At 41.7% G+C, this 22,533-nt stretch overlaps 1 protein-coding gene across 3 annotated transcripts in view; it reads left to right on the plus strand.

Moving 5' to 3' along the window:
- The window catches only part of WDFY3 (WD repeat and FYVE domain containing 3), a 1,200,521-nt gene that overhangs the window by 588,898 nt on the left and 589,090 nt on the right, over positions 1-22,533 (plus strand). For all 3 annotated transcript variants that reach the window (XM_069236246.1, XM_069236255.1, XM_069236264.1), the window contains 3 exons: positions 831-1,049; positions 7,720-7,901; positions 17,215-17,446. In XM_069236246.1, coding sequence (XP_069092347.1) covers positions 831-1,049; positions 7,720-7,901; positions 17,215-17,446 — 633 coding nt within the window. The remainder of the gene's footprint in view (positions 1-830; positions 1,050-7,719; positions 7,902-17,214; positions 17,447-22,533) is intronic.

The raw sequence follows: 22,533 nt of genomic DNA on the forward strand, positions 1-22,533 counted from the left end.
AGCATGTGGAGTTCCAGTCCTTGACATCTGTCAGTGTCAATGTGGGCATCTCTACACACATTCACCAAACATTGCTGCCTGGACAGTCAGGTCCGTAGGGACGGGCACTTTGCCTGTTTAGTCCTGCAGGCCTTTCTAGTATGAACTTGGCTTGCAGACCCACCTCCGGGGGATGGTATTGCTTGAGTATCTATTCAAAGGTAAGGAATCTGCAACTAGAAGTCCCTGGCAGATAAACAAGTTACTAAGCTTCAGTAACTCCTTATCTGGTAGAGACAATAACTGGTTGAAGATTCCTTACCGACCCTACCCATCCTCCCTGCTCTGCGACCTGATTTCTAGGGATGGGTGCTCCGCTTTCAGGGCCTTAGTGTTGATGCACCCGTAGTCAGTTTTTTTATAGCTCTACACTTCTTGCGTGGAAAGTAGTGACAGAAACTGATGTCAGCGTGTTGGGGTGTTGCCTATATAGGAACCGCAATGGTATATCCGGGGCGCACTGTGATGGAAGCGAAGCTGATTGACACCATGTGACGGCGTGCAGGGGTACTGCTCACAAAATTCTCCGGATCCTGTCTGATGCCTGGGGGAAATGTAAAGGTAAGGAATCTGCAACTAGATATTGTCTCTAGCAGATAACGTGTTAACGAAAGTAAGTAACTTGTTCTTTAGAGCATGTCTGTAATACGCAAATAATCTGGTTTATGCAGCAACTTGGTGATCCCACTGAAGATTAATCAATTTAAAAATATGTCCAAGCAGATTGCCTGCATATCATGCTTTTAAAACATGATATTAGTAGAGCTCAACATGACTTTTTTTTTTTTTAGGTGAAAGGTTTTTTCCACCTCCGTCGGGATTAACTTACTCTACTTGGTTCTGCATTGAACGTTTTAGCACACCACCACACAACCACCCAGTGAGATTGCTCACAGTGGTGCGGCGCGCCACTTCATCTGAGCAGCATTATGTGTGCCTTGCAATAGTAATTTCTGCCAAGGACCGGTCACTTATTGTGTCCACAAAGGAGGAGCTGCTGCAAAATTATGGTAAATATTTTTTTCAACTTTGCAAAAAAAAAACCACACTTTTTAAAAATTTTGAACACTATGATAATTTCTATACAAGTGGTCTGCCAAAAAGGTAACCTTTAGTTGCTGTGTGAAAATATATGTTTTTATGGTGCTGAACAGTCCTAACGTATTGCATTATGGCATTTGTGTTTTGCCAAATGTAGGGTGCTAAAGTGCGAATATGTAGTTGCAAATATGCTGTCTTTACTATGAGCCTATGTGGGAAGTGTTTCCCTGTGTTGACCACTGAGGTTTTCTTTATCATGTTCTTGTGACATATTACTTGGCTGTGTAATGAATGGAAAGTGTGAGATATAGACACACATTTTTATAGTTTGTGGCATCCTGGCACCAATTAGCCCTTCAGGTCCCTTTACTATTAAGGTAGTTTTGTTTAAGGATCTCAACACAATTTCCAATGCTGGCTGTGGCGGGAGGTTGCCTGCTCTAAAAACAACTTCTGGTCTGCCCTTCTTTGCTTGAGGTTATCACTGTTTGCATAGATGTTAATAATGTATCAGTGATTTGTGCCAGAGTACATTTTTGAGTGTCTTCTCTTCTAAAGATGGCACCATTTTGCTTTGTCCATAATTTTGTTTGTCTTTTTTTCATGGTTACATCTTGAAAACTAGTATTGTTTTGATGGTATGCCTTTGAATGGGATCGTTTTTAACTGAAAACCGAATTCCTAATCACAGTTGCCAAGAAAAATGTGAAGTTGCTGCAAAAACTTTCAATATTTTTTGGGATATAGCTTTCGTTCTAAGAGAAACAAATTTCCAACTGCAGCGGATGTCCAAATAAAGAGGACAAAGATTTGACAGCTGCAGTAAAACCATAGGGGGACATTGTTGACAGTGTAAGTAATTGTGGAAAATGTAAAGCAAACTGAATTATCAATTTGACAATGCAAGACGTACACAAGGCCATTGATTTGGGGAAACAAAACAATTTTGTAAATATGATTACTTTCTTTGTTGGAAAAGTTAATAAAATGTTTGTTTAAAAAAAAATACACAACTTACTGTAAATAAACATTAATGATGCATAACAGTGAAGCTTTATTTAAGGTGCATTAGCCAACACCTCTTGATGTTGCTAAAATGATATATTATATATGTACATGTATGTGTGTGTCACTGGAAAAAAAACAAAGGTTAAAATAGCTATAGTTAAATGATTTTGTCAGTGACAGCATTAATGTTTGAACTAAAAAAATAAAATAAACAACACAGAAATTCACCAGTTACAGTTAGCAATGCTAACTATAACTTGCGTCCCGGCCATGCACTGCTTATTACCTCACACATGACATCGCTCATGACATGTTCTGTGACATCATTTAGGAGGTCTCAAATTACACCATTGAAGACATTACTGAAGGGCATCATCCAGTGAGATTGGTAGTTTGTTTTACAGTGTACATAGTGGAAGGTAACTACCATAATACTTTTCTACCTAATTTTGTACAGCCTAGGTCCAGTTAATGAGTGTGTTTACAAAAGACATGTGCTGCTAATGCATCATAGCTCTGTAGAGGTATTTAACACGTTATAAATGTTTGCATTCAAGAGTAACTGTGTGTGCAGGTGACAGCCTGTATTAATTATGCTCTACACACCTTTTTGGTTCTGCAGAAGTTTTCTACCGGAGGAAGATTCTCCGAAGTAGATACTAACTTTTTTAAGCAGCCTTCAGTTCTTGGAGAAAATCATGTCAGCGTGATAATGTATACTTAACGTAGACGAGTGTGTGTACAAGGTACTAACCTATGTATGTGTGCTTGTTTTGCTTCAGAAGGTGGGCTTCCTTGAAAGTTTTCTCCACAGTATGAAGGGTGCAGGTAGTTTGATCTGTAGTACCTTCAGAACTTGGTTATTCTTTAGCAAATAGTGTCTTTTTTGACAACTGTTGCAAAGAATGTACACTGTTCTTAGTAGGTTCTTTTGAATACTCTTGTATATTTCTCATGAGTTTCACTGTGTGCAAACAGTGTAGTATAGAATTAACTCTCTCCATAGAGTAAACACTGTTGACAGTACTCAGTTCTGTACTGATATCAACTAAATTTATTAATGTAGGTTCGGTGTGTATCAGGGGTTTGATACAGATAAAAGCTTTACGTATTAGGGCATTTGTTTTGGAATTTCCATTCACTTTTTTTCTTGAATTGTTGTATAGAGATTGAACACCATGCCCAATGAGGGTTTCATATGTGAGGTCATAAGCAGTGCATGATGGGAGCTGAAGTTGTAATTAGCACTGCTGGAACTGGTGAGTTTTTTTTTTTTCTCAGTTCAAAAAGTTAGTACTGTAACCGACAAATTCACTTAACTTTCACATTACATTAGGTTTAAGACCCCATCGCCCAGGGCCATTTTTCTTTTCCTTCTTTTTTTTCTTCTTTTAAGTTAAAGGGAGGCGGGCCGCATGGCCTCCCTCCCTGCACAGATATTGGCCCCAGGGACCCCAACCCCTGGTGCTACTTATTTAAATGAAGGGGTTGGGAATGGGTGCCCTGTGACCCCTCTTCCCAAGCCTTGTTAGGCCCTGGGAAACCCCATCCCAGAGGGACACTCTTATCCCTAGTGTGCTTGTTTGGGGGAAGGGGCACATGGCACCCTTTCGGCCCCAGAGACCCTATTCCCCAGGTCCCGGTATGCTTGTGTGGCTGTGTGCCCCCTCCCTGCACCAGTTTTGACCTCGGGACCCCATCCCCCTGGGGGCCCGGCACTGTTTTTATGGGATAGAGGGCATGCAGCCCCTCTCGCCAGGCTGATTTCGGCCTTTGGGACCTCATCCCTCCCGTGGCCTGGACTATTTTAAAGGTAAAGGGGGCGCGCAACCCCCTTTGCCCGGGCACCATATTGAAGGGGGAGGAGGGCACGTGGCCCCCTTCCTTGGGCTGAGATCAGCCCTGGGGATGCCAACCTCCGTGCCCAGGCAGCATATTGGAGGAGACATGTGGCCCCCCCGTCCCCTGGGCAGACCAGAGACCTCGTCCCCTGGGGCCCAGCAGTATGGTCAAGGGTTGGGGGGCACGCATGACCCCATCCCCTGGAGCTTGGCAGCAATTTAAAGGAGAGATGGGCATGTGGCCCCCCTCCTTAGGCTGATTTCGGCTTTGGGGACACCATCCCCCAGGGCCCGGCTCAGCAAAAGGTGGGTGCCCACCCAGGGTACCCACTATAGTCCTGTTGGGGGCCTCAGGAAGACCCCGCAGCCCCAGCCGGCTTCCTGCATCCAGGGTGAGCCAGCAGTCTCCAACCCGCAGGGAGAAGCTAATAATGCTGCTCCCCACAAGGCCCCCGCTCCCCATAAAAATAAATGTAATCTCGGGGTGTGTTCCCCAGGGCCTCTTGAGACACAGAAAGGGGGCCGCGCATTCACATCCCATAAAAATAGTTTTTGGCCCCAGGGATGGCCTCCCCGGGGCCTCTGGAGTTCAGGTAGGGGGGACCATGCAGCCCTCATCCCATATATAAAGACAGCCCCAGGGGGTGGGTACACAAGGGACAGTATATCTTTGAATGTGGACCACCCTTAATTTTTTTTTTCTTTCAATCCCACATAGGTTTCACAGAATTGCAGCATTTTTTTTTTCCCTTTCTTTTTTTCTTTCTTGGCCCCGGAAGAGACCTTCAGTGTCTCGTTCCCAAGCACATAGGGCCCTGACCCCATATATCGTGTTTTTTGTTTTTTTTTTGTTAACAACTTCAGGACAGGGGACCAAGTCCCCGATTTCTGTAAATGACTGCCAGCAATAGCTGACCTGACACTAAAAGTTACTAAAATAAGCCGCAACAACGCAGGTACACTCTGCTTTCAAACAAAATCACAACAGTGTTCCTAATCAAAAAGGATGGAGAGAAATGATGACTGCTCTGTAAGCAAGTAATTCTATTATAGCATTCGATCTCCTGAGCCTCATTTCCCGTAATCACGTTTGTGTTAGGGGTTCAGAATAGAAAAAAATACTGAGTCATAGAACTGAAGACTATCACAAGTGGGAGATGGGGATGTATGGGCTTCAACAGATGTTCTTGCTCTAGATTTCCCAGAAATGTTCTATTTTTTTGAACCTCTATAGAAGTTGAGGTATCTTCTGGATAAGGTGATGTCTGGGTTGTGAAGAAGACCCATCAGTCCTTTGGCAAACAGTCTTCTTTAGGAAGTCCTCCTCAGTGCTTCTCCTTATGGCACTGTTGGTAAAGTGAATGACTTTGTGGAAGGTCAGATGCTTTCTAACAAACTTGCTTGTACCAGATCATTTAGTGCCACAGAACTGCATGTAGTGTTTCTGGATCCACAGTTAAAATGTCTTTATCAAGAGCCCATGATCCAATCCAAGGACAGAATCCTCTTTAAATAACAAATACATTCAAACAAGGCTATTGGTTTCTGTAGATGACTAATGTGATACTTTATCCTCTCAAGAAACTGCTTTCAGTCCTGACTGAGCAAGATATTCTTCTACTGCAGAAACATAGGCCTATATATGGCATCAGAATGAACTATTGAAGTGTTGCAGTGCATTTCGAATTTACTCTAGAAATAATATGTTTTTCTTAACAAAGTAGATAATTCAGTGCACCACACTCACCATTTCTTCACAAGTGGTTTCAGGAGTGAATTCTTCAGTTGCCACAAAAGAATGACATAGAAAACGTTTTAAATAAACATGTTCACCTTTGACAATTTTGTGACTTGCTGTGAAATTAAGTTTTATTTTAAAATTGTTAATTATTTCAGTGTCCTGGATACGTTTTGTAGACTGCCTCTGTACTACGTCTTTCTTTACTTAGTTTTAAAAGATCAAGTTATCACAAGGTATGAAAACTGCCACATCAGCAAGTCTTGTCAACTTGTTCCCAGTATCTTGGAATAAATTCTTCCTATGTTCGTCCACCAGTAATATCCAATCAGTATTGGTTTTATGTGATTTTCTTTTATGGGGTTAGTGATTATTTTGATAAGATACATGCACATTGGCAAAGTATAATATAGGAGCTGGGGCACATTTTAGGATGTGAAGTTTCCCTGACTTTCCAGTTTGTAATACTCAGTAGACTTAACAAGAAAAAAACTAATTTTGTGTACTGGGACTGATTGTCATTTAAGCAGCATATGGCAAGAACATGTAGATCCCAGCAGGTGTCAACAAAACAGGATTGGCAAAGCGGAATGGACCTGTACATTGTGTCAGAGAGAGTAACATATGAGACCTGGGGTTACCTACGCAAATTTCACAAGATTTGGGGATGGTGCATAAGCTACTAGGGAATTTGTGATGCACCCAGGGATAATGTGATTCATGAAGCCAGGATGGAAGAGACACAGGACAGAGGAGAAAAAACGGGACCTAACACCCCTTCATAACCAGCCTTTGTTGTTTGGAGTAACAGCTGTCCCTGCAGAGGACATGTCACATATTTTTCCATCATGCCTATTTATTGGTGAACTAGAAATGCTCTGCTACCTTCCCTTGTTACAGTGTTTTATGTTTTACTAAAAATGTAAAAACACAAGAAAATCTAAAAGAAAACAGCTACTAGAATAGTATCACTATGTATATTGACAGAATAGACCAATGCTTTACTGCCTTTCATGAAGATAATCTGGTGCTTGAATCAAACCTTGATTTTATTTTTATGATGATTGAAGCTTTTCATCTCCATGAAGAAGTAAGGCCGTTAATGTTCTTTCTTAGTTTTCAGCACTCGTGTTACAAAATGACGACGTAGTGGAAGTCGGAAGAGTTATTTGAAATAGAGATGGTTGTATTCTGGGGCTATTGAATATAAGTCCTTATGACCAGTGTATATTGTTCATTCAACATATTTCAGGTGTATTCTGGGCTCAGTCCATCAGGGCAAAATGTATCTTTGCTGCTTTTGTATGTGAATTTTGTGTATACATTATTCGTGTTGTACTGACAAAGTGATCCTTCTGAAAAGCTGTTTTTTTTTGTAAGCATTTCTGCAGCTTCCTGTCTCCCACATTGAACAATGGCAAACCTGTCCACACCATGTGGTTCAGGGATGTTTACATCAGATAGTGGGTGCATATTATGAAAAATATACTTGTATGATACAGGATCCCCTGCCGCATGACTTTCACTACTTGCCATACTGCTTTCCTTAACTTGCTATTCCAGATTGCTAGTCCGTTGAATATTTTGCATTTATTCTTAATATGTTCTGAGGGATAGCTCTAGAAAACTCTAATGGGGACCGAAGCAAGGAATAAGTGAATCTTGGGATCACTGTCATTGCAGTTATGTTCCACCACCTAGTGTAAAGTGAAAGGATCTTGGCTGTTGTACATATTTAAAGAGTGTGAAATCCCAAAGACCAGAATGCCTTGATGTCCTTAGTTACAGGCCAGTGAAAGCCTTGGTCATCAAGGCTCCTGCTGTTGAGAGCTGAAATATCAAGGATAATTAATCCATGAAGGCAAGATATAAAAAGAAGAGCCAACATTATGGGAAACTGAGCTTGATGATTGTTTTGAGTACATTATACAACTTGTCACTAATAAAAAATGTTTTGCAAATAATGGTTAATTGGACCAGGCAAGTAATATGACACTCATTTGATCTCATCTGGTTATCAGTTAAACCCTTGACAAGCCGTTTCATTTTCAGTTGACGACTTCAGTGAAGAGTCATCTTTTTACGAGATCCTGCCTTGCTGCTCGAGATTTCGATGTGGTGACTTCATTCTGGAAGGACAGTGGCATCATCTAGCCCTTGTGATGAGTAAAGGAATGTTGAAGAATAGCACAGCTGCTTTATACATTGATGGTCAACTTGTGAATACAGTGAAGGTAGAGTACACCTGGATGCATTCATCTTTGCTCTTATTTATACATATTAGGGCAAAGGGCATATTTCTAATTGTTGAGCTGTAAAATGTGTTTCATCTAGCATTTACTTGATCCAGCTTTAAATATTATCTAACCATGGCAATATTTTGACCAGTTGTTTTCACAAAGATAATGCACCTTTCAGCACTGGTTATTTATTCTTTTAATGCTTCAAATAACTTTGCAAGTGCAGGGATTTGCAAGGTCATGATCAGCAGTGCAGTGCTTTGCCAACATATTTGCCTAATAGTGGAAGCTATTTGTTTCCTGCACAAGTACTTTCCACCTTTATTGGATTCTTGTTTCCTCTATTGGACCTGTTTCTGGGCACAAGTGGCTACCACATTTACGGTACTATGACAACAATGAATTGCGTTGTTGTCCTGATGATCACATGGATTCCTGCAGAGAAGTTGAAACAACATTGCTTGCACCATTTTAATTCCACCACCGTAAGTCATTGTGATGTTGAGCCATTAGAAATAAGTTCATATTTTCATAACTGTAAGCCCCGACTTATAAATAGTTTACTGATCTATGAGTAGTTAACACGTTGAATTAAATACATGGAGTATACACACACTTTTACTCTTATGACCTTGATTTGTGAATGACTCCAGGGGAAGGTGGCAGGGTATTGTTGTTAATACTGTATCAATACCAGGATTCCCAACCGGTATCCTGCTTTCACCTCTTCGTTTATTATCTTACTTGTTCAGATGTGTGGAAGGTCCTTTTTTGTCCTGCTTCGAAGTGCATTGTTCCAGTAGACAACGTTTGAGCACCAAGTTTTTTATCACACGTTTATGCTCTCGCATGAGGATGTTTAATTTAGCTTTTGCTGCTTCCTGTGCATGCCACCTGTCAGACACAGTATAAAATGTAGATTACATAGTGGCTGTTTCATTTAAGTTCACTTTTGAATGGGCTTTGTTCAGTCATTAACTACTTGAGGGTATTGTGCTGCTGTTTGCTGGGCCTTAAGTAAAAAATTCTGATTAAAGGCAGGATTTCATACATGGGTTGATTACTAACAGTACCCTGTAGTGGTAATCCGAGGACTTGGATCAAGTGATATAACACTTTGGCAACGATTCTGAGACATGTGAAGGAGCAAAGGCCTTTAATTTACTACTGATGTCCTGCCCCTGTTCAGTGTAAATCTGTGGCTTCAGATGGGCTTGACTGTAAAAATTAGAATAGCCAAAGGGAACAACTTTGGGGAAGATGCTTGAGTATTATGTTGTGTTTCCACCACAAACCTGAAGGTCTGCAGTGAAGAGGAATTGTTCACCTTTGAGTTGAACAGTGACAGTGATTGACAAGAAGGGGTTATATTGTTTTCTGTGAGTATCTGATTTCCTTAAATTTCCCTTTCTTTTCACCCTTTTGGTTGTGGAACCTATAATTTAGAAATACATTGCTCTTGATCTAAATAAAAGTAGTCAACATGTGGCCTGCTACTGTTAATTTTATTGTGCTTTTATCTGTACATAAATAAAGTGATCTGTCACTTTCTGTATGTGTTAATGGCGCCACCTTTCCTGTCTGTCATGATGCTCTTTACTAGAGATCATCCTCAAATTGAAGACACACTTGAGATTCAAAATGAGTAACTATAATTTGTTTTTCCGTTTGTTTTGCACTTCCTCTTAGCTCCCTTTTTTCCTTCTTTTATCCAACTGGCTAATTGTTTTCTATCTGCTTTGTCTCTCTCCATCCTGGGCTAAACTCCCTCTGTCATACTTACTTTTTCTTTAGGTATGACATTTTGTTCAGCGTTATCAAGTATTTCAGGCAAAAAAAGCATTAGAAAAAACTAATGTTCCCTCTTTTGAAATATGAACTGTATCATGAACTTTAATTTTTGACACTCACGCAAGCTGGATTCAGTGTTCTGATTCAAAGAAGCGTAAATATAGCTGTTTGGCTTGTGCTGTTTAGGTAGTTTGAACTATGGTCAGAAGTTTGAATTAAATAACCACCTTGTGAAGGAGTGACGCAGAGTCTTCAGACAGGGGACGACAGTTGGGACAATCTGGCAGTTAGACACTTAATCAAGACTGACCTGTTCCAACAGTGAAACTGCTTATAAATGACTTAGACACCATCTTTACATTGTGGAAAAGGTTACTGCTTCCCCTATAGGGAAAGATTAAGCTACTGACATAGTTGTTCCACAGCCACTTTATGTATTAGGGATTGTGTACTACTGGTTCATAAACTGCATTTTCTACACAAGCAGTTGACAGTTGCCAAGGAATTTGAATAAACATCTGGTTGTCCTTTGAAGGCTATTTCTTCCTGGCCGATGGAGACTGAATATTAGGCCTCATCAGCGGAGTATTTTAGACAGAAGCTACTTCTCAATAATGCACCAGTTTGAATAAAAGGAATGGGTGTAAACCTACATAGTATGTTAGCCATTTTCAGGCTTACAGTAAAAGGTATGTATTAAAATATTCCTCTTCCTGCTCTGCAAGTCTGAATCAAGTCAGTGTCTCTGAATTCCACTTGTCTCCGGATATGGTAATACTGAAGCAAATTGATGTTCATGTCTCAGCCCAACGTCGTTTAATCCTTAAAATCAGTATATAAGTAAATTAATCAAAGTAAGCATAGCTGCTCTCTCTTGTGCCTGAGAAAATGTAACTAGGTACACCCCCGACATTTGCACTGGCTCTCAGTAGAATTTCTTTCAAGTCAAGGTGGATTTATGAGCCTTCCGGGACCTGCAAGTGTCTGGATGCCTTTTTGGGTGATAAGCAGCGCTATATAAATCCTGATGGATTGATAAGGCCATCCATAAAGCAGACCCATTTTATCTGTGTAATTATTTTCTTATTTTCTCTCTACTCTTCTGAGGTCAGTCACAAAAGCCTCTTTGGAAACTCCTTCATTAAAAATGTACCCTTCCAGACACTCCTTTTGTTACTGTGGTGCAGACTATTGGAGTTCTTTTGAGGCCTTGCCTCAGACAGCACATGCACGGTCTCTTGCAAGATCTTTTGATACCATACAGTGGGCTTGGAGGCCATCTATTGGTTACCATTGATTGGTTTGATTGTCACTTTCATGTTCTTGCTTCTTGTTAGTCATTTTCCGTATACTTTCCTCCTTCTTCTTCTTGTGTTTATCATTTCCGTGGAGTATAGACATGTTACAGAGTCCTTACACTGCTTGCTTTTTGTTTAAGCACTATATGAGAGTGTGTTTTCCAGCTGTCTCCCTTGTGTAATTCTCTCCCCTCTGTATTCCTCTCCATTCCCCCACCCAATCCTCTGTTGTCCATGTGCTTCCTCAACCCCTCTCATCACCATGTGTGCTTGTCCTAGTCCCTGCCTCCCTCTATTGTTCATGTGCGTCCCCAGCCCCTCACACCACCCTCATGGTCCACATGCTTGTCCCAGCCCCTGCCACTCACTATTGTCGATGTGCTTTACCCAGTTCTTCCCGCTCTCCCATCCATTGTCCATGTGTTCCCCCTATCTCCTCTTGTCAGTCCTCTCCCCCAGCCACATCTTTCTCTCCTTCTCTCTCTCTCCGTTTTGTCTTGTCACCCAACCCACCCCCTGTTTGTTTTTTTTTCCCATCAAACGGAGGAGGAGACTGAGGGGATGAACCAACACGGAGGGAGAGGAGACGAGAAAGATGCAGGTGGAAGAGGGGACAGAAGAGAGGGGGTGGGTTAGCGCATAGCTAAAAGTAATAATAAAAAAGAGCTATGACCAGGCCAGCTCTAATACTTTTTTATTTTATTTTTATTTTTAACAAAAAGCACGTTAGCTTTGGCCACCTCATAGTATTAAGCCATTTTAAAGGCCCTATACAAATCCATGAACATAGAGCAACCCTTCTACTTTCCTTGTGTCTCCTAGTTTTGCAAGCAGCCTTCATCATTTAGGCCTTTTTCAAATCTGCAGTTGGGATTCTGGAAAAAGAAAAGCTTTATATATATTTATGGATTGAAAAGTGCACTTGCAAAAGGATGAGAAATAACTAATATTACGCTAATTTGTATTTAATGTCTCAGTTAGACTGCACACTCCGAGGGTCTTTCAACTTGTTAGAGAAGAGCAGTATCAGTTTGCAGTTTTTACATTTGATGTCACATCGGCTCTGATTTGTTTCAAAAGGGACTAGAGAGAAAGAGGCTCTTTTCTCACATTGAGGGGCAATCCAATTTTCATCCAATGCGTTATTCATGCTGAATGTTCAGAAATCTCCCTTGGTCTGTGAAATCAAATTGAATTCAACATAACTCTTATAGACAAATCTCATCATGCACTTTCAGAAGATCAGTTATCAGTCTCACTCAATTTTTGACTAAAGATAAGAAAACTCAATAAGAATTTGAACCTGATGTGGCATTAAGCTACAGGTAAATCTTGTCACAGGTTGTAATTGGTCACCTGGTCAGTGAACTGCTCTACCTCCATGTAGCTCCTCCAGTAAGGGCAGCCCATGTCTGTCCAACTCTGACCCCTGTCAAAAGTTCGAGGCCCTCCTCCCCCCGCAGGCTCCTGACCGCGTCTCATTGCCTGGTGTCTAGTGGGAGAGCTTTGCTCTTCTGCTAGGCTGCGCCACAGCCCTAGGCCTCTTTTTCTCTGTCTTCTCCCTCCATGCTTTACTGCCCGCCCTTGCGCTTTCTGTGCTTTTTCTATCTGATTCGTCTTTTTTCTGGGCTTTTTACTTTCATTTGACATTTTCTTCTCTTCTGATTCCGATTGTTTTCTCTTTTCTCTTTCTCTCTTCCCTCTCCTCTGCTGCTGCCTCCACCCCCCTTTTCGTGATGTTTTTCCTGCTCCCGCTTCCCAGCTGTCCTCTCCTCCCCCCTCTCCCTACTTAATGGAAGCCACGCAGCGGGCGCGCCGGTTGCCAGGGCAATGGGCACTTCAGTGGAAACCAGGAGGCATGCCTGGCTCAGGGCTTCTGATCTCACTGATGTTCAGGCTACTCTTATGGACCTTCCTTTTGATGGCTAGAAGTTGTTTTGGTCCAAAGCAGACTCCGCTTTGGAACAATTTAAAGACATCAGGGCTACTGCACTGTCTTTGGGACTCCAAGCTTCATAGTCTACACCCTTTAGGTCTTTTCGAAAGGTCAGGGGTTTTGGCCGCAGGTCCTCTTTCCATGGAAGGCCACAATCCAGCGTTCAGCAGCCTGCCAACCCTCTCTACAAATCCTATATAGGTCGCGGAGGGTAAGGATGAGAGGAGCCGCTCAGCAGCCTTCCGCTTCATCCTCTTCTTCTGGGGAAGCCTACCAAGGAAAGCAGCCCTATTTTTCTCTCTATTTTACATCATGTTTCTCCCGTAGGGGGAAGGTTATCTCATTTTCTCCACGAGTGGGGAGTTAATCACATCGGACTCTTGGGTGCTGAATATTGTGGGTAAAGATTATGCCCTTCCTTTTTTGTTAAAGGGTGCAGTGGGGTTGGTCCCAGAGCAGGAGAAGCGTCAGGGATATTATTCAAGGTATTTCCAGATTCCCAAGAAGGTTGGTCGATTGAGGCCTATCCTGGATCTGAGGATTTTTAATTGGTTCCTCAGACAGGAGAAGTTCAAAATGCTGACCCTAGCACAGGTGTTTCTTGCATTGAACAAGGAAGACTGAATGGTGTGTCGACTTGCAGACTCTTTTCATTTTGTTTAACAAAGGGGGTACAACATCATGGCAGGAAAAGTAATTGCATACATTATATTCCATGACCAAATCTCCTAGGCTATTGACTCCGCTGCTATCATCAATCACATTGGCGCTTGGATGGCCAAAACACTGTATTACGTCCTTAGTGAGCCTGGCTTTCTTCCCCTCCCCCCTTATGCCCTCCTAATATGCCCATGAGGTCCGAGCCTCTATAGGCTTTCCATGCCCCCCCAGATCTTTTCCCACTTTTTAGTGCAACCCCTCCCTTTATACAGCACCCATTCTGCCCTCTGGGACCAATCTAAATCCTTTTCCCATGCAGACAGTTCTGGAACCTCTTGTCTGCCCCATGCCTTGGTGATATTTCGTTTTGCGATTCCCAGGGTTAGTTTCAACCAGATCCCTTGATACCTTGGCCACGGGACATCCCCCTTTGCCCCAACAGTGATGTCTTAGCTTCTAGGAGTACCCCTAATTCCACGACCCTTGATGTCAACTGACTCAATTTGGTCCTGTACGCTTGTATCAAGGGGCACCCCCATATAGTGTTGAAAAATGTGCCCTCTTCAGCACACCCCCTCATGCACAATGGTGAAGTTGCTCTCCCTATTTTATGTATTAGGGTCCTGGTGTAGTAGGCTCTATTGGAGTATTCGCAGTTGGATCAGTCAAAAGTGCGCCCTAATGGCAATTTCCCTGGTTTCCCTTAATGCCTCCCACCATTCCTCATCATCTAGAGCCCCTAGGTCCTCATACCAAGCTTCCCTCACACCTCCCATTAAGCCTGAAGCATTATGCATTAGTTTCTTATAGATCACTGAGATCCCTTTCTCCGGGATAGGTTCCGTGAGTACCCTATCTTCCAAAGGTGAAAAATCTGGCAACTCCTCACCATCTGCCATATGTCTCTGGAGTGCATGGCCCAACCGAAGGTATCTGAATTGCTCGGTTTCCCTGAGGCCAAACTTCCCTCAGAGCTCTTCAAATGCAACAATGGCGATCCTTTCCACACCTCTCACAAATTTTCAATTCCTATCAGTTCCAACTGTTTGAACCCAGTCAGGCCTCTGACTTCCGCCAGCAAATCACTGTGCCAAATTTGGGTGCGCATCGTTAGTCTCCTCCCACCCCAGCCCAGAAATGCATTTGCCTCCTTCCACACTTGTACCACTATCAGTGTGTGCTGTGGGAGTAGGCTTGCTCGTTTAACATCGCCAAATAAGGCCTTAGGGCCTCTGTTGCCCATTGTACTCCTGTCCACTCTGTAGGCTGGATCTTATTGGTCCCCAAAATTCCACTCATTGATTGTTAGGAAGTTGGCAGCCCAATAATATTTTCTAATATTTGGGATTGCCAAACCCAAATCATAAACACTATGTTGTAGCTTAGCCAGGGAAATCCTGGGTGTCACTCCATTCCAGAGCAGGCTGCGTACTTCTTTTTCTGTGTAGAAAGACCTCCCTGGGAACCCTGTAGGATGTATTCTGCACAGGAGCCGGGGCAGACTAATCATTTTTTTTATAGTGGAGCTCTTCCCAATAATGTTAAGGGGAGACCCCACCAATGAGTCACATCCTCCTGTAGTCTCTCTACCTGTGGGAGTCAATTTTCACACTGGAATTTTCCGGATGTTACGTCTGACGTATATTTCCAAGTATTTAAAACCCTCAGTGTGCACCGGGGCCGCACACTCCCGGGGTAGGCTGGATCTGTCCCTAGAAAGAGGATACACAACAGATTTGGACCATTTATTAGTGTATCCCGAGTGATCCCCAAAGATCTCAAAAATCTGCATAAGCCTGTCAATGGTTGCAGCGGGCTGCTTTGTGGAGAGCAGAATAACGTCCACATATAGAGATATGCGCTCCTCCCATCCATCAGGAGCCTGAATTCCCCGCACCAGTGGGTCGCAATGGATCCACGCTGCCAGCGGTTACAATGCTAAGGCAAATAATATCAGGGACAGTGAACATCCTTGCCTGGTCCCTCTTTGCAACATGAATTCCCGGGATACTACCCCATTTACTCGAACTCTTGCCCTGGGAGAATTGTATAGGAGCTTCACCCAGGTGCGGGATCTGGGACCAAACCCCAGTCGCTCCAGAGTGGTAAATAGGTTATTCCACTCAAGGGAATCAAAGGCCATCTTATCATCTAATACTATTAAGACCGCCTGATCCACCAATGGGTCTTCCATCACATGGAGCACGCTGTAAAGACAACGTAGATTAAGTCTAGTGTCCTATTGGGCATGAAGCCCGATTGGTCGCGGTGGATAAGAGTGGTGATTACCCCCATCCCCCCTGCCCCGCCCCCCCCCCGAGTCGTGATTCCAGAGCCCTAGCCAGCACTTGAATGTGGAAGTTAAACAGGGAGATCAGTATGTAGCAAGCACATTCCATCTTTTTTCTTAATGTTGATTCTGTTCATTCAGCTGACAGTTTTTCATATCACTGTCAAGCCATCCTACCTTGCTTAAATAGTCCCAATTGAGCAAAGTTGAACAAAAAAAGTTTAAAAAGTGGTCTTGGGAAGACATTTCTAGAAGAAGGCATTCCACCTTATGTCTTAACTTGATGGGAAACCAGGAAACACAAGTAGACTGTAGTCTCTTCTACTCTCCGTTCCTTTTTTCAAAAAGGCACATTTGTTGTTAGTCAGCACAAAGTCGGTCCTTTCAGAAACTCTTGGCTCCTGTATCCTTTCCTATACAGAATAAAGAACCAGAACTGAATTAAAAATATTGCTTGAGACATGCGCTTTCTTTGGTTTGCTTCTGTGTAAACTTCCTGAAACGTTCCTGTTGTCGATCATATGCTAAGAAGTCGGATCCTCTACGCGTCCTGTTTCTGGTGACTCACCTTCATTCATTCAGGATTTGTTTTATTACATCCCATCGCTCCGTGTCCTAGATTAGTTGAGTGAGATTTTGAAGCTCCATCTTATCTGTGAAAATTGCTGTGTCAATCAAATCTTGACTTGTAAGTGGGTAGCATTGTGCTTTATTCTCAAACCTGCAGTGTATCAGTGGCCTTGTAGGTACCTGACGTGTGTACAAGAGTTATACATTATTTTAAGAAATGCAAGATTAGGAGTGGGAGTGTATGGTGGGTATTTTTTTCCTGGAGTGATGTAAACAAATGTCGACAGTTTTAAGTTTGTTGCTGGATGGTAAAACTCTTGATTTTACTTGGCTAATGAGAGTTTCACAGGTTAAAAAGTCAAATCAGACTTGACTCATCCACTCTCAGTGGCAAGCCTAGCAATTTTAGCACATTAAAGTGTTAAGGGAGTATTGCCTCTGACTAGTACTTCGTTTTTGCCATCTATATTATTTATGAACATCCTTGCTCATGGAGTTTGGGGTGACACCTTCTTTAAAGTTTATATTGGGGTACTTTATTAGGTCATTTCAGATATTTAACCCACAGCATGCTGCAGTCTTGTTTCCTGAGTACACCGATAGGCATTTTTGGCTCTCTCAGTAGCCACTTTAACTTGGGGGAGACAACAAAAAAGGTTACTTAATTTGATGCAAATAGCTATTTTTCTTAATAGCCCAGTAGTAAGAATTCGCCTTCCTTTCCATATTATTCACTCACTACTATTTTTTTCTCTTTTCTAGCTTCACTATGTTCATAGCACCCCTGGTGGATCTGGTTCCAACAATCCACCGGTAGTCAGCACGGTTTATTCCTACATTGGCACACCACCTGCTCAGCGCCAGCTCTCTTCTCTCGTGTGGCGATTAGGGCCTACGCATTTCCTGGAAGAGGTCTTGACTGCTGCTAGCGTTAGCACCATTTATGAACTGGGACCAAACTATGTTGGAAGCTTTCAAGCAGTATCTGTCCCAAGTAAGTGTTTTGGCTGGGCGGACTTGAAACCATGTCAAGCAAGGTCAGAAGTTTTCACAGTTAAGTTGTAGCCTTTGGTGCAATTTAAAGGGATGTGTTCTTTTACAAATACTACAAAAATATTAATAAAACAAGAAGTTTGTTTCTAGTTTATTTCGTGGGAGGTTAGGAGGTTCACAAGCTTTTTTCTCTGGTCCCTGTGAATACAGGTTTACTAATGAGGCTCACCTTAATATTTTGAGCTTCTTTATATTTACAGCCACTTTAATCAGTGTGAGGTTCTAGTGTAGTTTTATTGAGTTTCTTTGTGACAGAAGTCAAGAAGGTACATTAGGTTTTTTAGCCGACATACAAAAACATAACTAAGGGCTATCTTTTAAGATGTTAGGTTGGCAGATAAACAAACTGAGTAACACTCAGACGTTTGATGCTATATACTCATTTTAAATGCAGCTTATTGTATTTGAACATATATTGATGAGTCCTGCTGCAAATGTGCTCCCCATGTTGATTCTGACTATAATGAGGAATTACTCTAATGGCATATCTGCCTTGAACAATGTTTTTCATTGCAACATAAGCTGTGTTTAAATTGCACCTAATAGTATGTTTTATTTTGACTAAGCCGCTTTGCTTCCGATATCTTGATGAAAACTTGTTTTATATATTTAAAGTGCAACCTGTTAGTAATTGTATATTTTAAATCGACTTTTGGTTTTAATAGCCACTTTGGCCTTCTTTTTCTTGTTTGTTATTTTCAGTTAGTCATCTTGATGTAATTTAACTACATACATCATTTTACTACGTTGATTTGCTATTGTTCTAACTTACTTCTAGGTAAATGGTATTTGCTTATCACTTGCATGACCCAATTTCACATGGATGCATTAAAGACTTCTGTGATCATTTACTGGAATAAGTAAAACATGCTGATGATAACATTTTATTATGTAGCAAATATTGTGTTCATTCAATTGTCCATACTGTTTGGTCTAGCCTAAAGGCCCACCCACACTTGTGGAGTCAAGTATTTCAACCTTTATATCCTTTGTAAGTTGTGTGGCTAAAAAATAATAGTTACCTGTGAAATGTAAATCTCCTCAGCTCTGCCTGTAGCCTCACATTTTGTTAAAATTAGTTACTTTACTTCTGACAAAATAGTGCTTTTGGAATAAAATAGTTTGTCATTCCAAATGTAGAACCTACCGAAGTGTTCTTGGTGTTTTAAAGTACATGGTACCAGTGAATTTCAAGAGCTTGAAATCACAGTATGGTACAAAAAGAAAGTAGGCTCATTTCCGTTTCAGTGGATGTAATTCATCAAAGGGTTTGGCACCTTTTAAATGGTCCTAGTCACAAAGCTGATGAACGAAAACTTTGAAATCTATGTCTCTGTGGTTTATTTTTATATGTGGACTAGATTCCTGATGTTTATGGGTTTGACAAAGACGTCTAGGATAGCGCCTGCAAATCTGCGACATTTGTAAACTTCCATGAGTACTAAAGTGTACAAACCTACACATGAAGAGGTTTTTACCATGGGGGAGAAAGTGACAATAGTATATTGGACAAATGTGCATTTTTTCTTGTATTTTGTTTGTTGCTCTAAACAGATTTGTCCCTTTGTAGAAACTCCTTGCTATGTCATCTATAACAGAGGTCTTCAAACTGGGGGGCGGGCCCCCCTAGGGGGGCCTCAAGTGATCCCAGGGGGGGGCGCCAGACTCTAGCCAAAAGAAGCATTATACAGATAACATGCCTTTGTTTTAAGCAGAAGTGTGTTATTGCGTTTTTAAAAAGGTAACAGTACATAACTCCAATGTTTAAATAGGTATAGACATATTTAAACATTGCTATCTTTATAAAATAATTGTGAACAATTCTGAAGGGGGGCCCAATGATTTTTATTTTTCAACTAGGGGGGTGTGGCATTAAAATGTTTGGAGACCACTGCTCTATAAGGTCTGTGCATTTCCTTATTATTCCCAGCTTGGAAACACACTTAGTCCTCCATTGCAGCTTTTATCCCCTCCCTCTGGAACATACACAACCTTGCCCTTACACATGAACTTGTGCATCCATCCATCCATTCTGTGAGACTGATGGATTTTTCACTTTTTTTTTTTTATATACCGTGAACTTTACCTGACTAGTGGTATCAGAGCACTTTACATAGAACAGGGTCGACACAGCAGATTTTGTATATCAAAGCACATGTTGCAGTACTGTGTGACTCATTGAAAGTGAATGGGACACCCAACTCCTTAATACACCTCTGCACCTCATGCCCCAGAACCTCCTGAGGTGACCTGTTGGTGTGGCCTTGGACCTTGCCCCATACTCACCTTAAGTCCAGGAGCACCGTCCCGTCAGTTGCTGTGAAGTGTCCGAATGCAGTACCTGTTTTTCCCCATAGGATAACATTACTGCACCCAAAAATTGTACTGTCAACTTTTTAAAACTGTAAAAAGCTATATCTCAAAAAGTATTCACCTCATTTAGTTGATCCTGATATCAAAAGTCATTTAAAAATACCTGTTATTTTTATAAATTGGTGTCAAAATTCTTTGAGTGTGTCTCACTTACAGTTTGAATGTGTGCCTTACATGCTTAGTACTGCCCTCTAATATGCCTAACTGCTCACCCACACTACCAGAAAAGAGAGCATTTGGGATGTCATTTGTGCCTCTGTGATACCTCTGGGGTTTTCTTGGACTCTTTACACAGTGTACCTCTTTTTGGTCCACTCTACAGGGAGTGCAGAATTATTAGGCAAGTTGTATTTTTGAGGATTAATTTTATTATTGAACAACAACCATGTTCTCAATGAACCCAAAAAACTCATTAATATCAAAGCTGAATATTTTTGGAAGTAGTTTTTAGTTTGTTTTTAGTTTTAGCTATGTTAGGGGGATATCTGTGTGTGCAGGTGACTATTACTGTGCATAATTATTAGGCAACTTAACAAAAAAAAATATATACCCATTTCAATTATTTATTATTACCAGTGAAACCAATCTAACATCTCAACATTCACAAATATACATTTCTGACATTCAAAAACAAAACAAAAACAAATCAGTGACCAATATAGCCACCTTTCTTCGCAAGGACACTCAAAAGCCTGCCATCCATGGATTCTGTCAGTGTTTTGATCTGTTCACCATCAACATTGCGTGCAGCAGCAACCACAGCCTCCCAGACACTGTTCAGAGAGGTGTACTGTTTTCCCTCCTTGTAAATCTCACATTTGATGATGGACCACAGGTTCTCAATGGGGTTCAGATCAGGTGAACAAGGAGGCCATGTCATTAGATTTCCTTCTTTTATACCCTTTCTTGCTAGCCACGCTGTGGAGTACTTGGATGCGTGTGATGGAGCATTGTCCTGCATGAAAATCATGTTTTTCTTGAAGGATGCAGACTTCTTCCTGTACCACTGCTTGAAGAAGGTGTCTTCCAGGAACTGGCAGTAGGACTGGGAGTTGAGCTTGACTCCATCCTCAACCCGAAAAGGCCCCACAAGCTCATCTTTGATGATACCAGCCCAAACCAGTACTCCACCTCCACCTTGCTGGCGTCTGAGTCGGACTGGAGCTCTCTGCCCTTTACCAATCCAGCCACGGGCCCATCCATCTGGCCCACCAAGACTCACTCTCATTTCATCAGTCCATAAAACCTTATAAAAATCAGTCTTGAGATATTTCTTGGCCCAGTCTTGACGTTTCAGCTTGTGTGTCTTGTTCAGTGGTGGTCGTCTTTCAGCCTTTCTTACCTTGGCCATGTCTCTGAGTATTGCACACCTTGTGCTTTTGGGCACTCCAGTGATGTTGCAGCTCTGAAATATGGCCAAACTGGTGGCAAGTGGCATCGTGGCAGCTGCACGCTTGACTTTTCTCAGTTCATGGGCAGTTATTTTGCGCCTTGGTTTTTCCACACGCTTCTTGCGACCCTGTTGACTATTTTGAATGAAACGCTTGATTGTTTGATGATCACGCTTCAGAAGCTTTGCAATTTTAAGAGTGCTGCATCCCTCTGCAAGATATCTCACTATTTTTGACTTTTCTGAGCCTGTCAAGTCCTTCTTTTGACCCATTTTGCCAAAGGAAAGGAAGTTGCCTAATAATTATGCACACCTGATATAGGGTGTTGATGTCATTAGACCACACCCCTTCTCAATACAGAGATGCACATCACCTAATATGCTTAATTGGTAGTAGGCTTTCGAGCCTATACAGCTTGGAGTAAGTCAACATGCATAAAGAGGATGATGTGGTCAAAATACTCAGTTGCCTAATAATTCTGCACTCCCTGTATAAAGAGCCAACTTTCTGTATTCACTCCTCGCAATAATTTGATTTGAAGTTGTTCTCCTTTGTCCATTGTTGACTATGATGTTTGTGTGATTGGAGGTGAAAGTGTTTGTCCAGATACAGGGATGTGGAATTTAATAAAATATCTACTTGTCCATGGGACAGGCTGCTTCCTAAATCTACTTGTCCTTTAAAAAATCAACTTGTCCCTTTGGTGCCATGTAGTGCGGCGACAAATTATGGCAGCAATCTCATTATGTAAGAGCTCTGATAATAGCCCCCTTTGAGTATGCCACGGCTACTATTATAGTAGGGCTTGAATACTTGAAATCTCAATCCGCACTATAGTAATTTCTTTATTTTGCCACCTTTCCCCAGATCTACATGCTGGGTCTGGAGGAAGCAGTAAGCAATAGTTCCAATGCTGGAATGCCATTGAGTCTGCACACCTACTAACTTTCATGTTTTAAGGATTTTCACTGGCACTTCTCTAATCTTTTCCCATAATGAGAAAGGTTGGAAATTTACTCCTTACATTGGCAGTAGAAGTTCTTCCAGGGTTGGGAAAAAAGTGGTTGGAGAGAAAGTGAACTTCTAAACGCTCAATAGATTTTCACATGAGCAAATCTACTCATGCATGTTTGCTCGTGCTTAAATACAGTTCACAAATATTTTGTAGGAGTACAATTTCCTAATCTACTTCTGTAAGTTCTTGTGAATTCATGAAAGGCACTAATTAAAAGACATATACCATGGGTGCACTTTTGTGACTTTG

This window comes from Pleurodeles waltl, chromosome 1_2, assembly GCF_031143425.1.
Source record: "Pleurodeles waltl isolate 20211129_DDA chromosome 1_2, aPleWal1.hap1.20221129, whole genome shotgun sequence".
In the NCBI taxonomy this organism is placed as follows: domain Eukaryota; kingdom Metazoa; phylum Chordata; class Amphibia; order Caudata; family Salamandridae; genus Pleurodeles; species Pleurodeles waltl.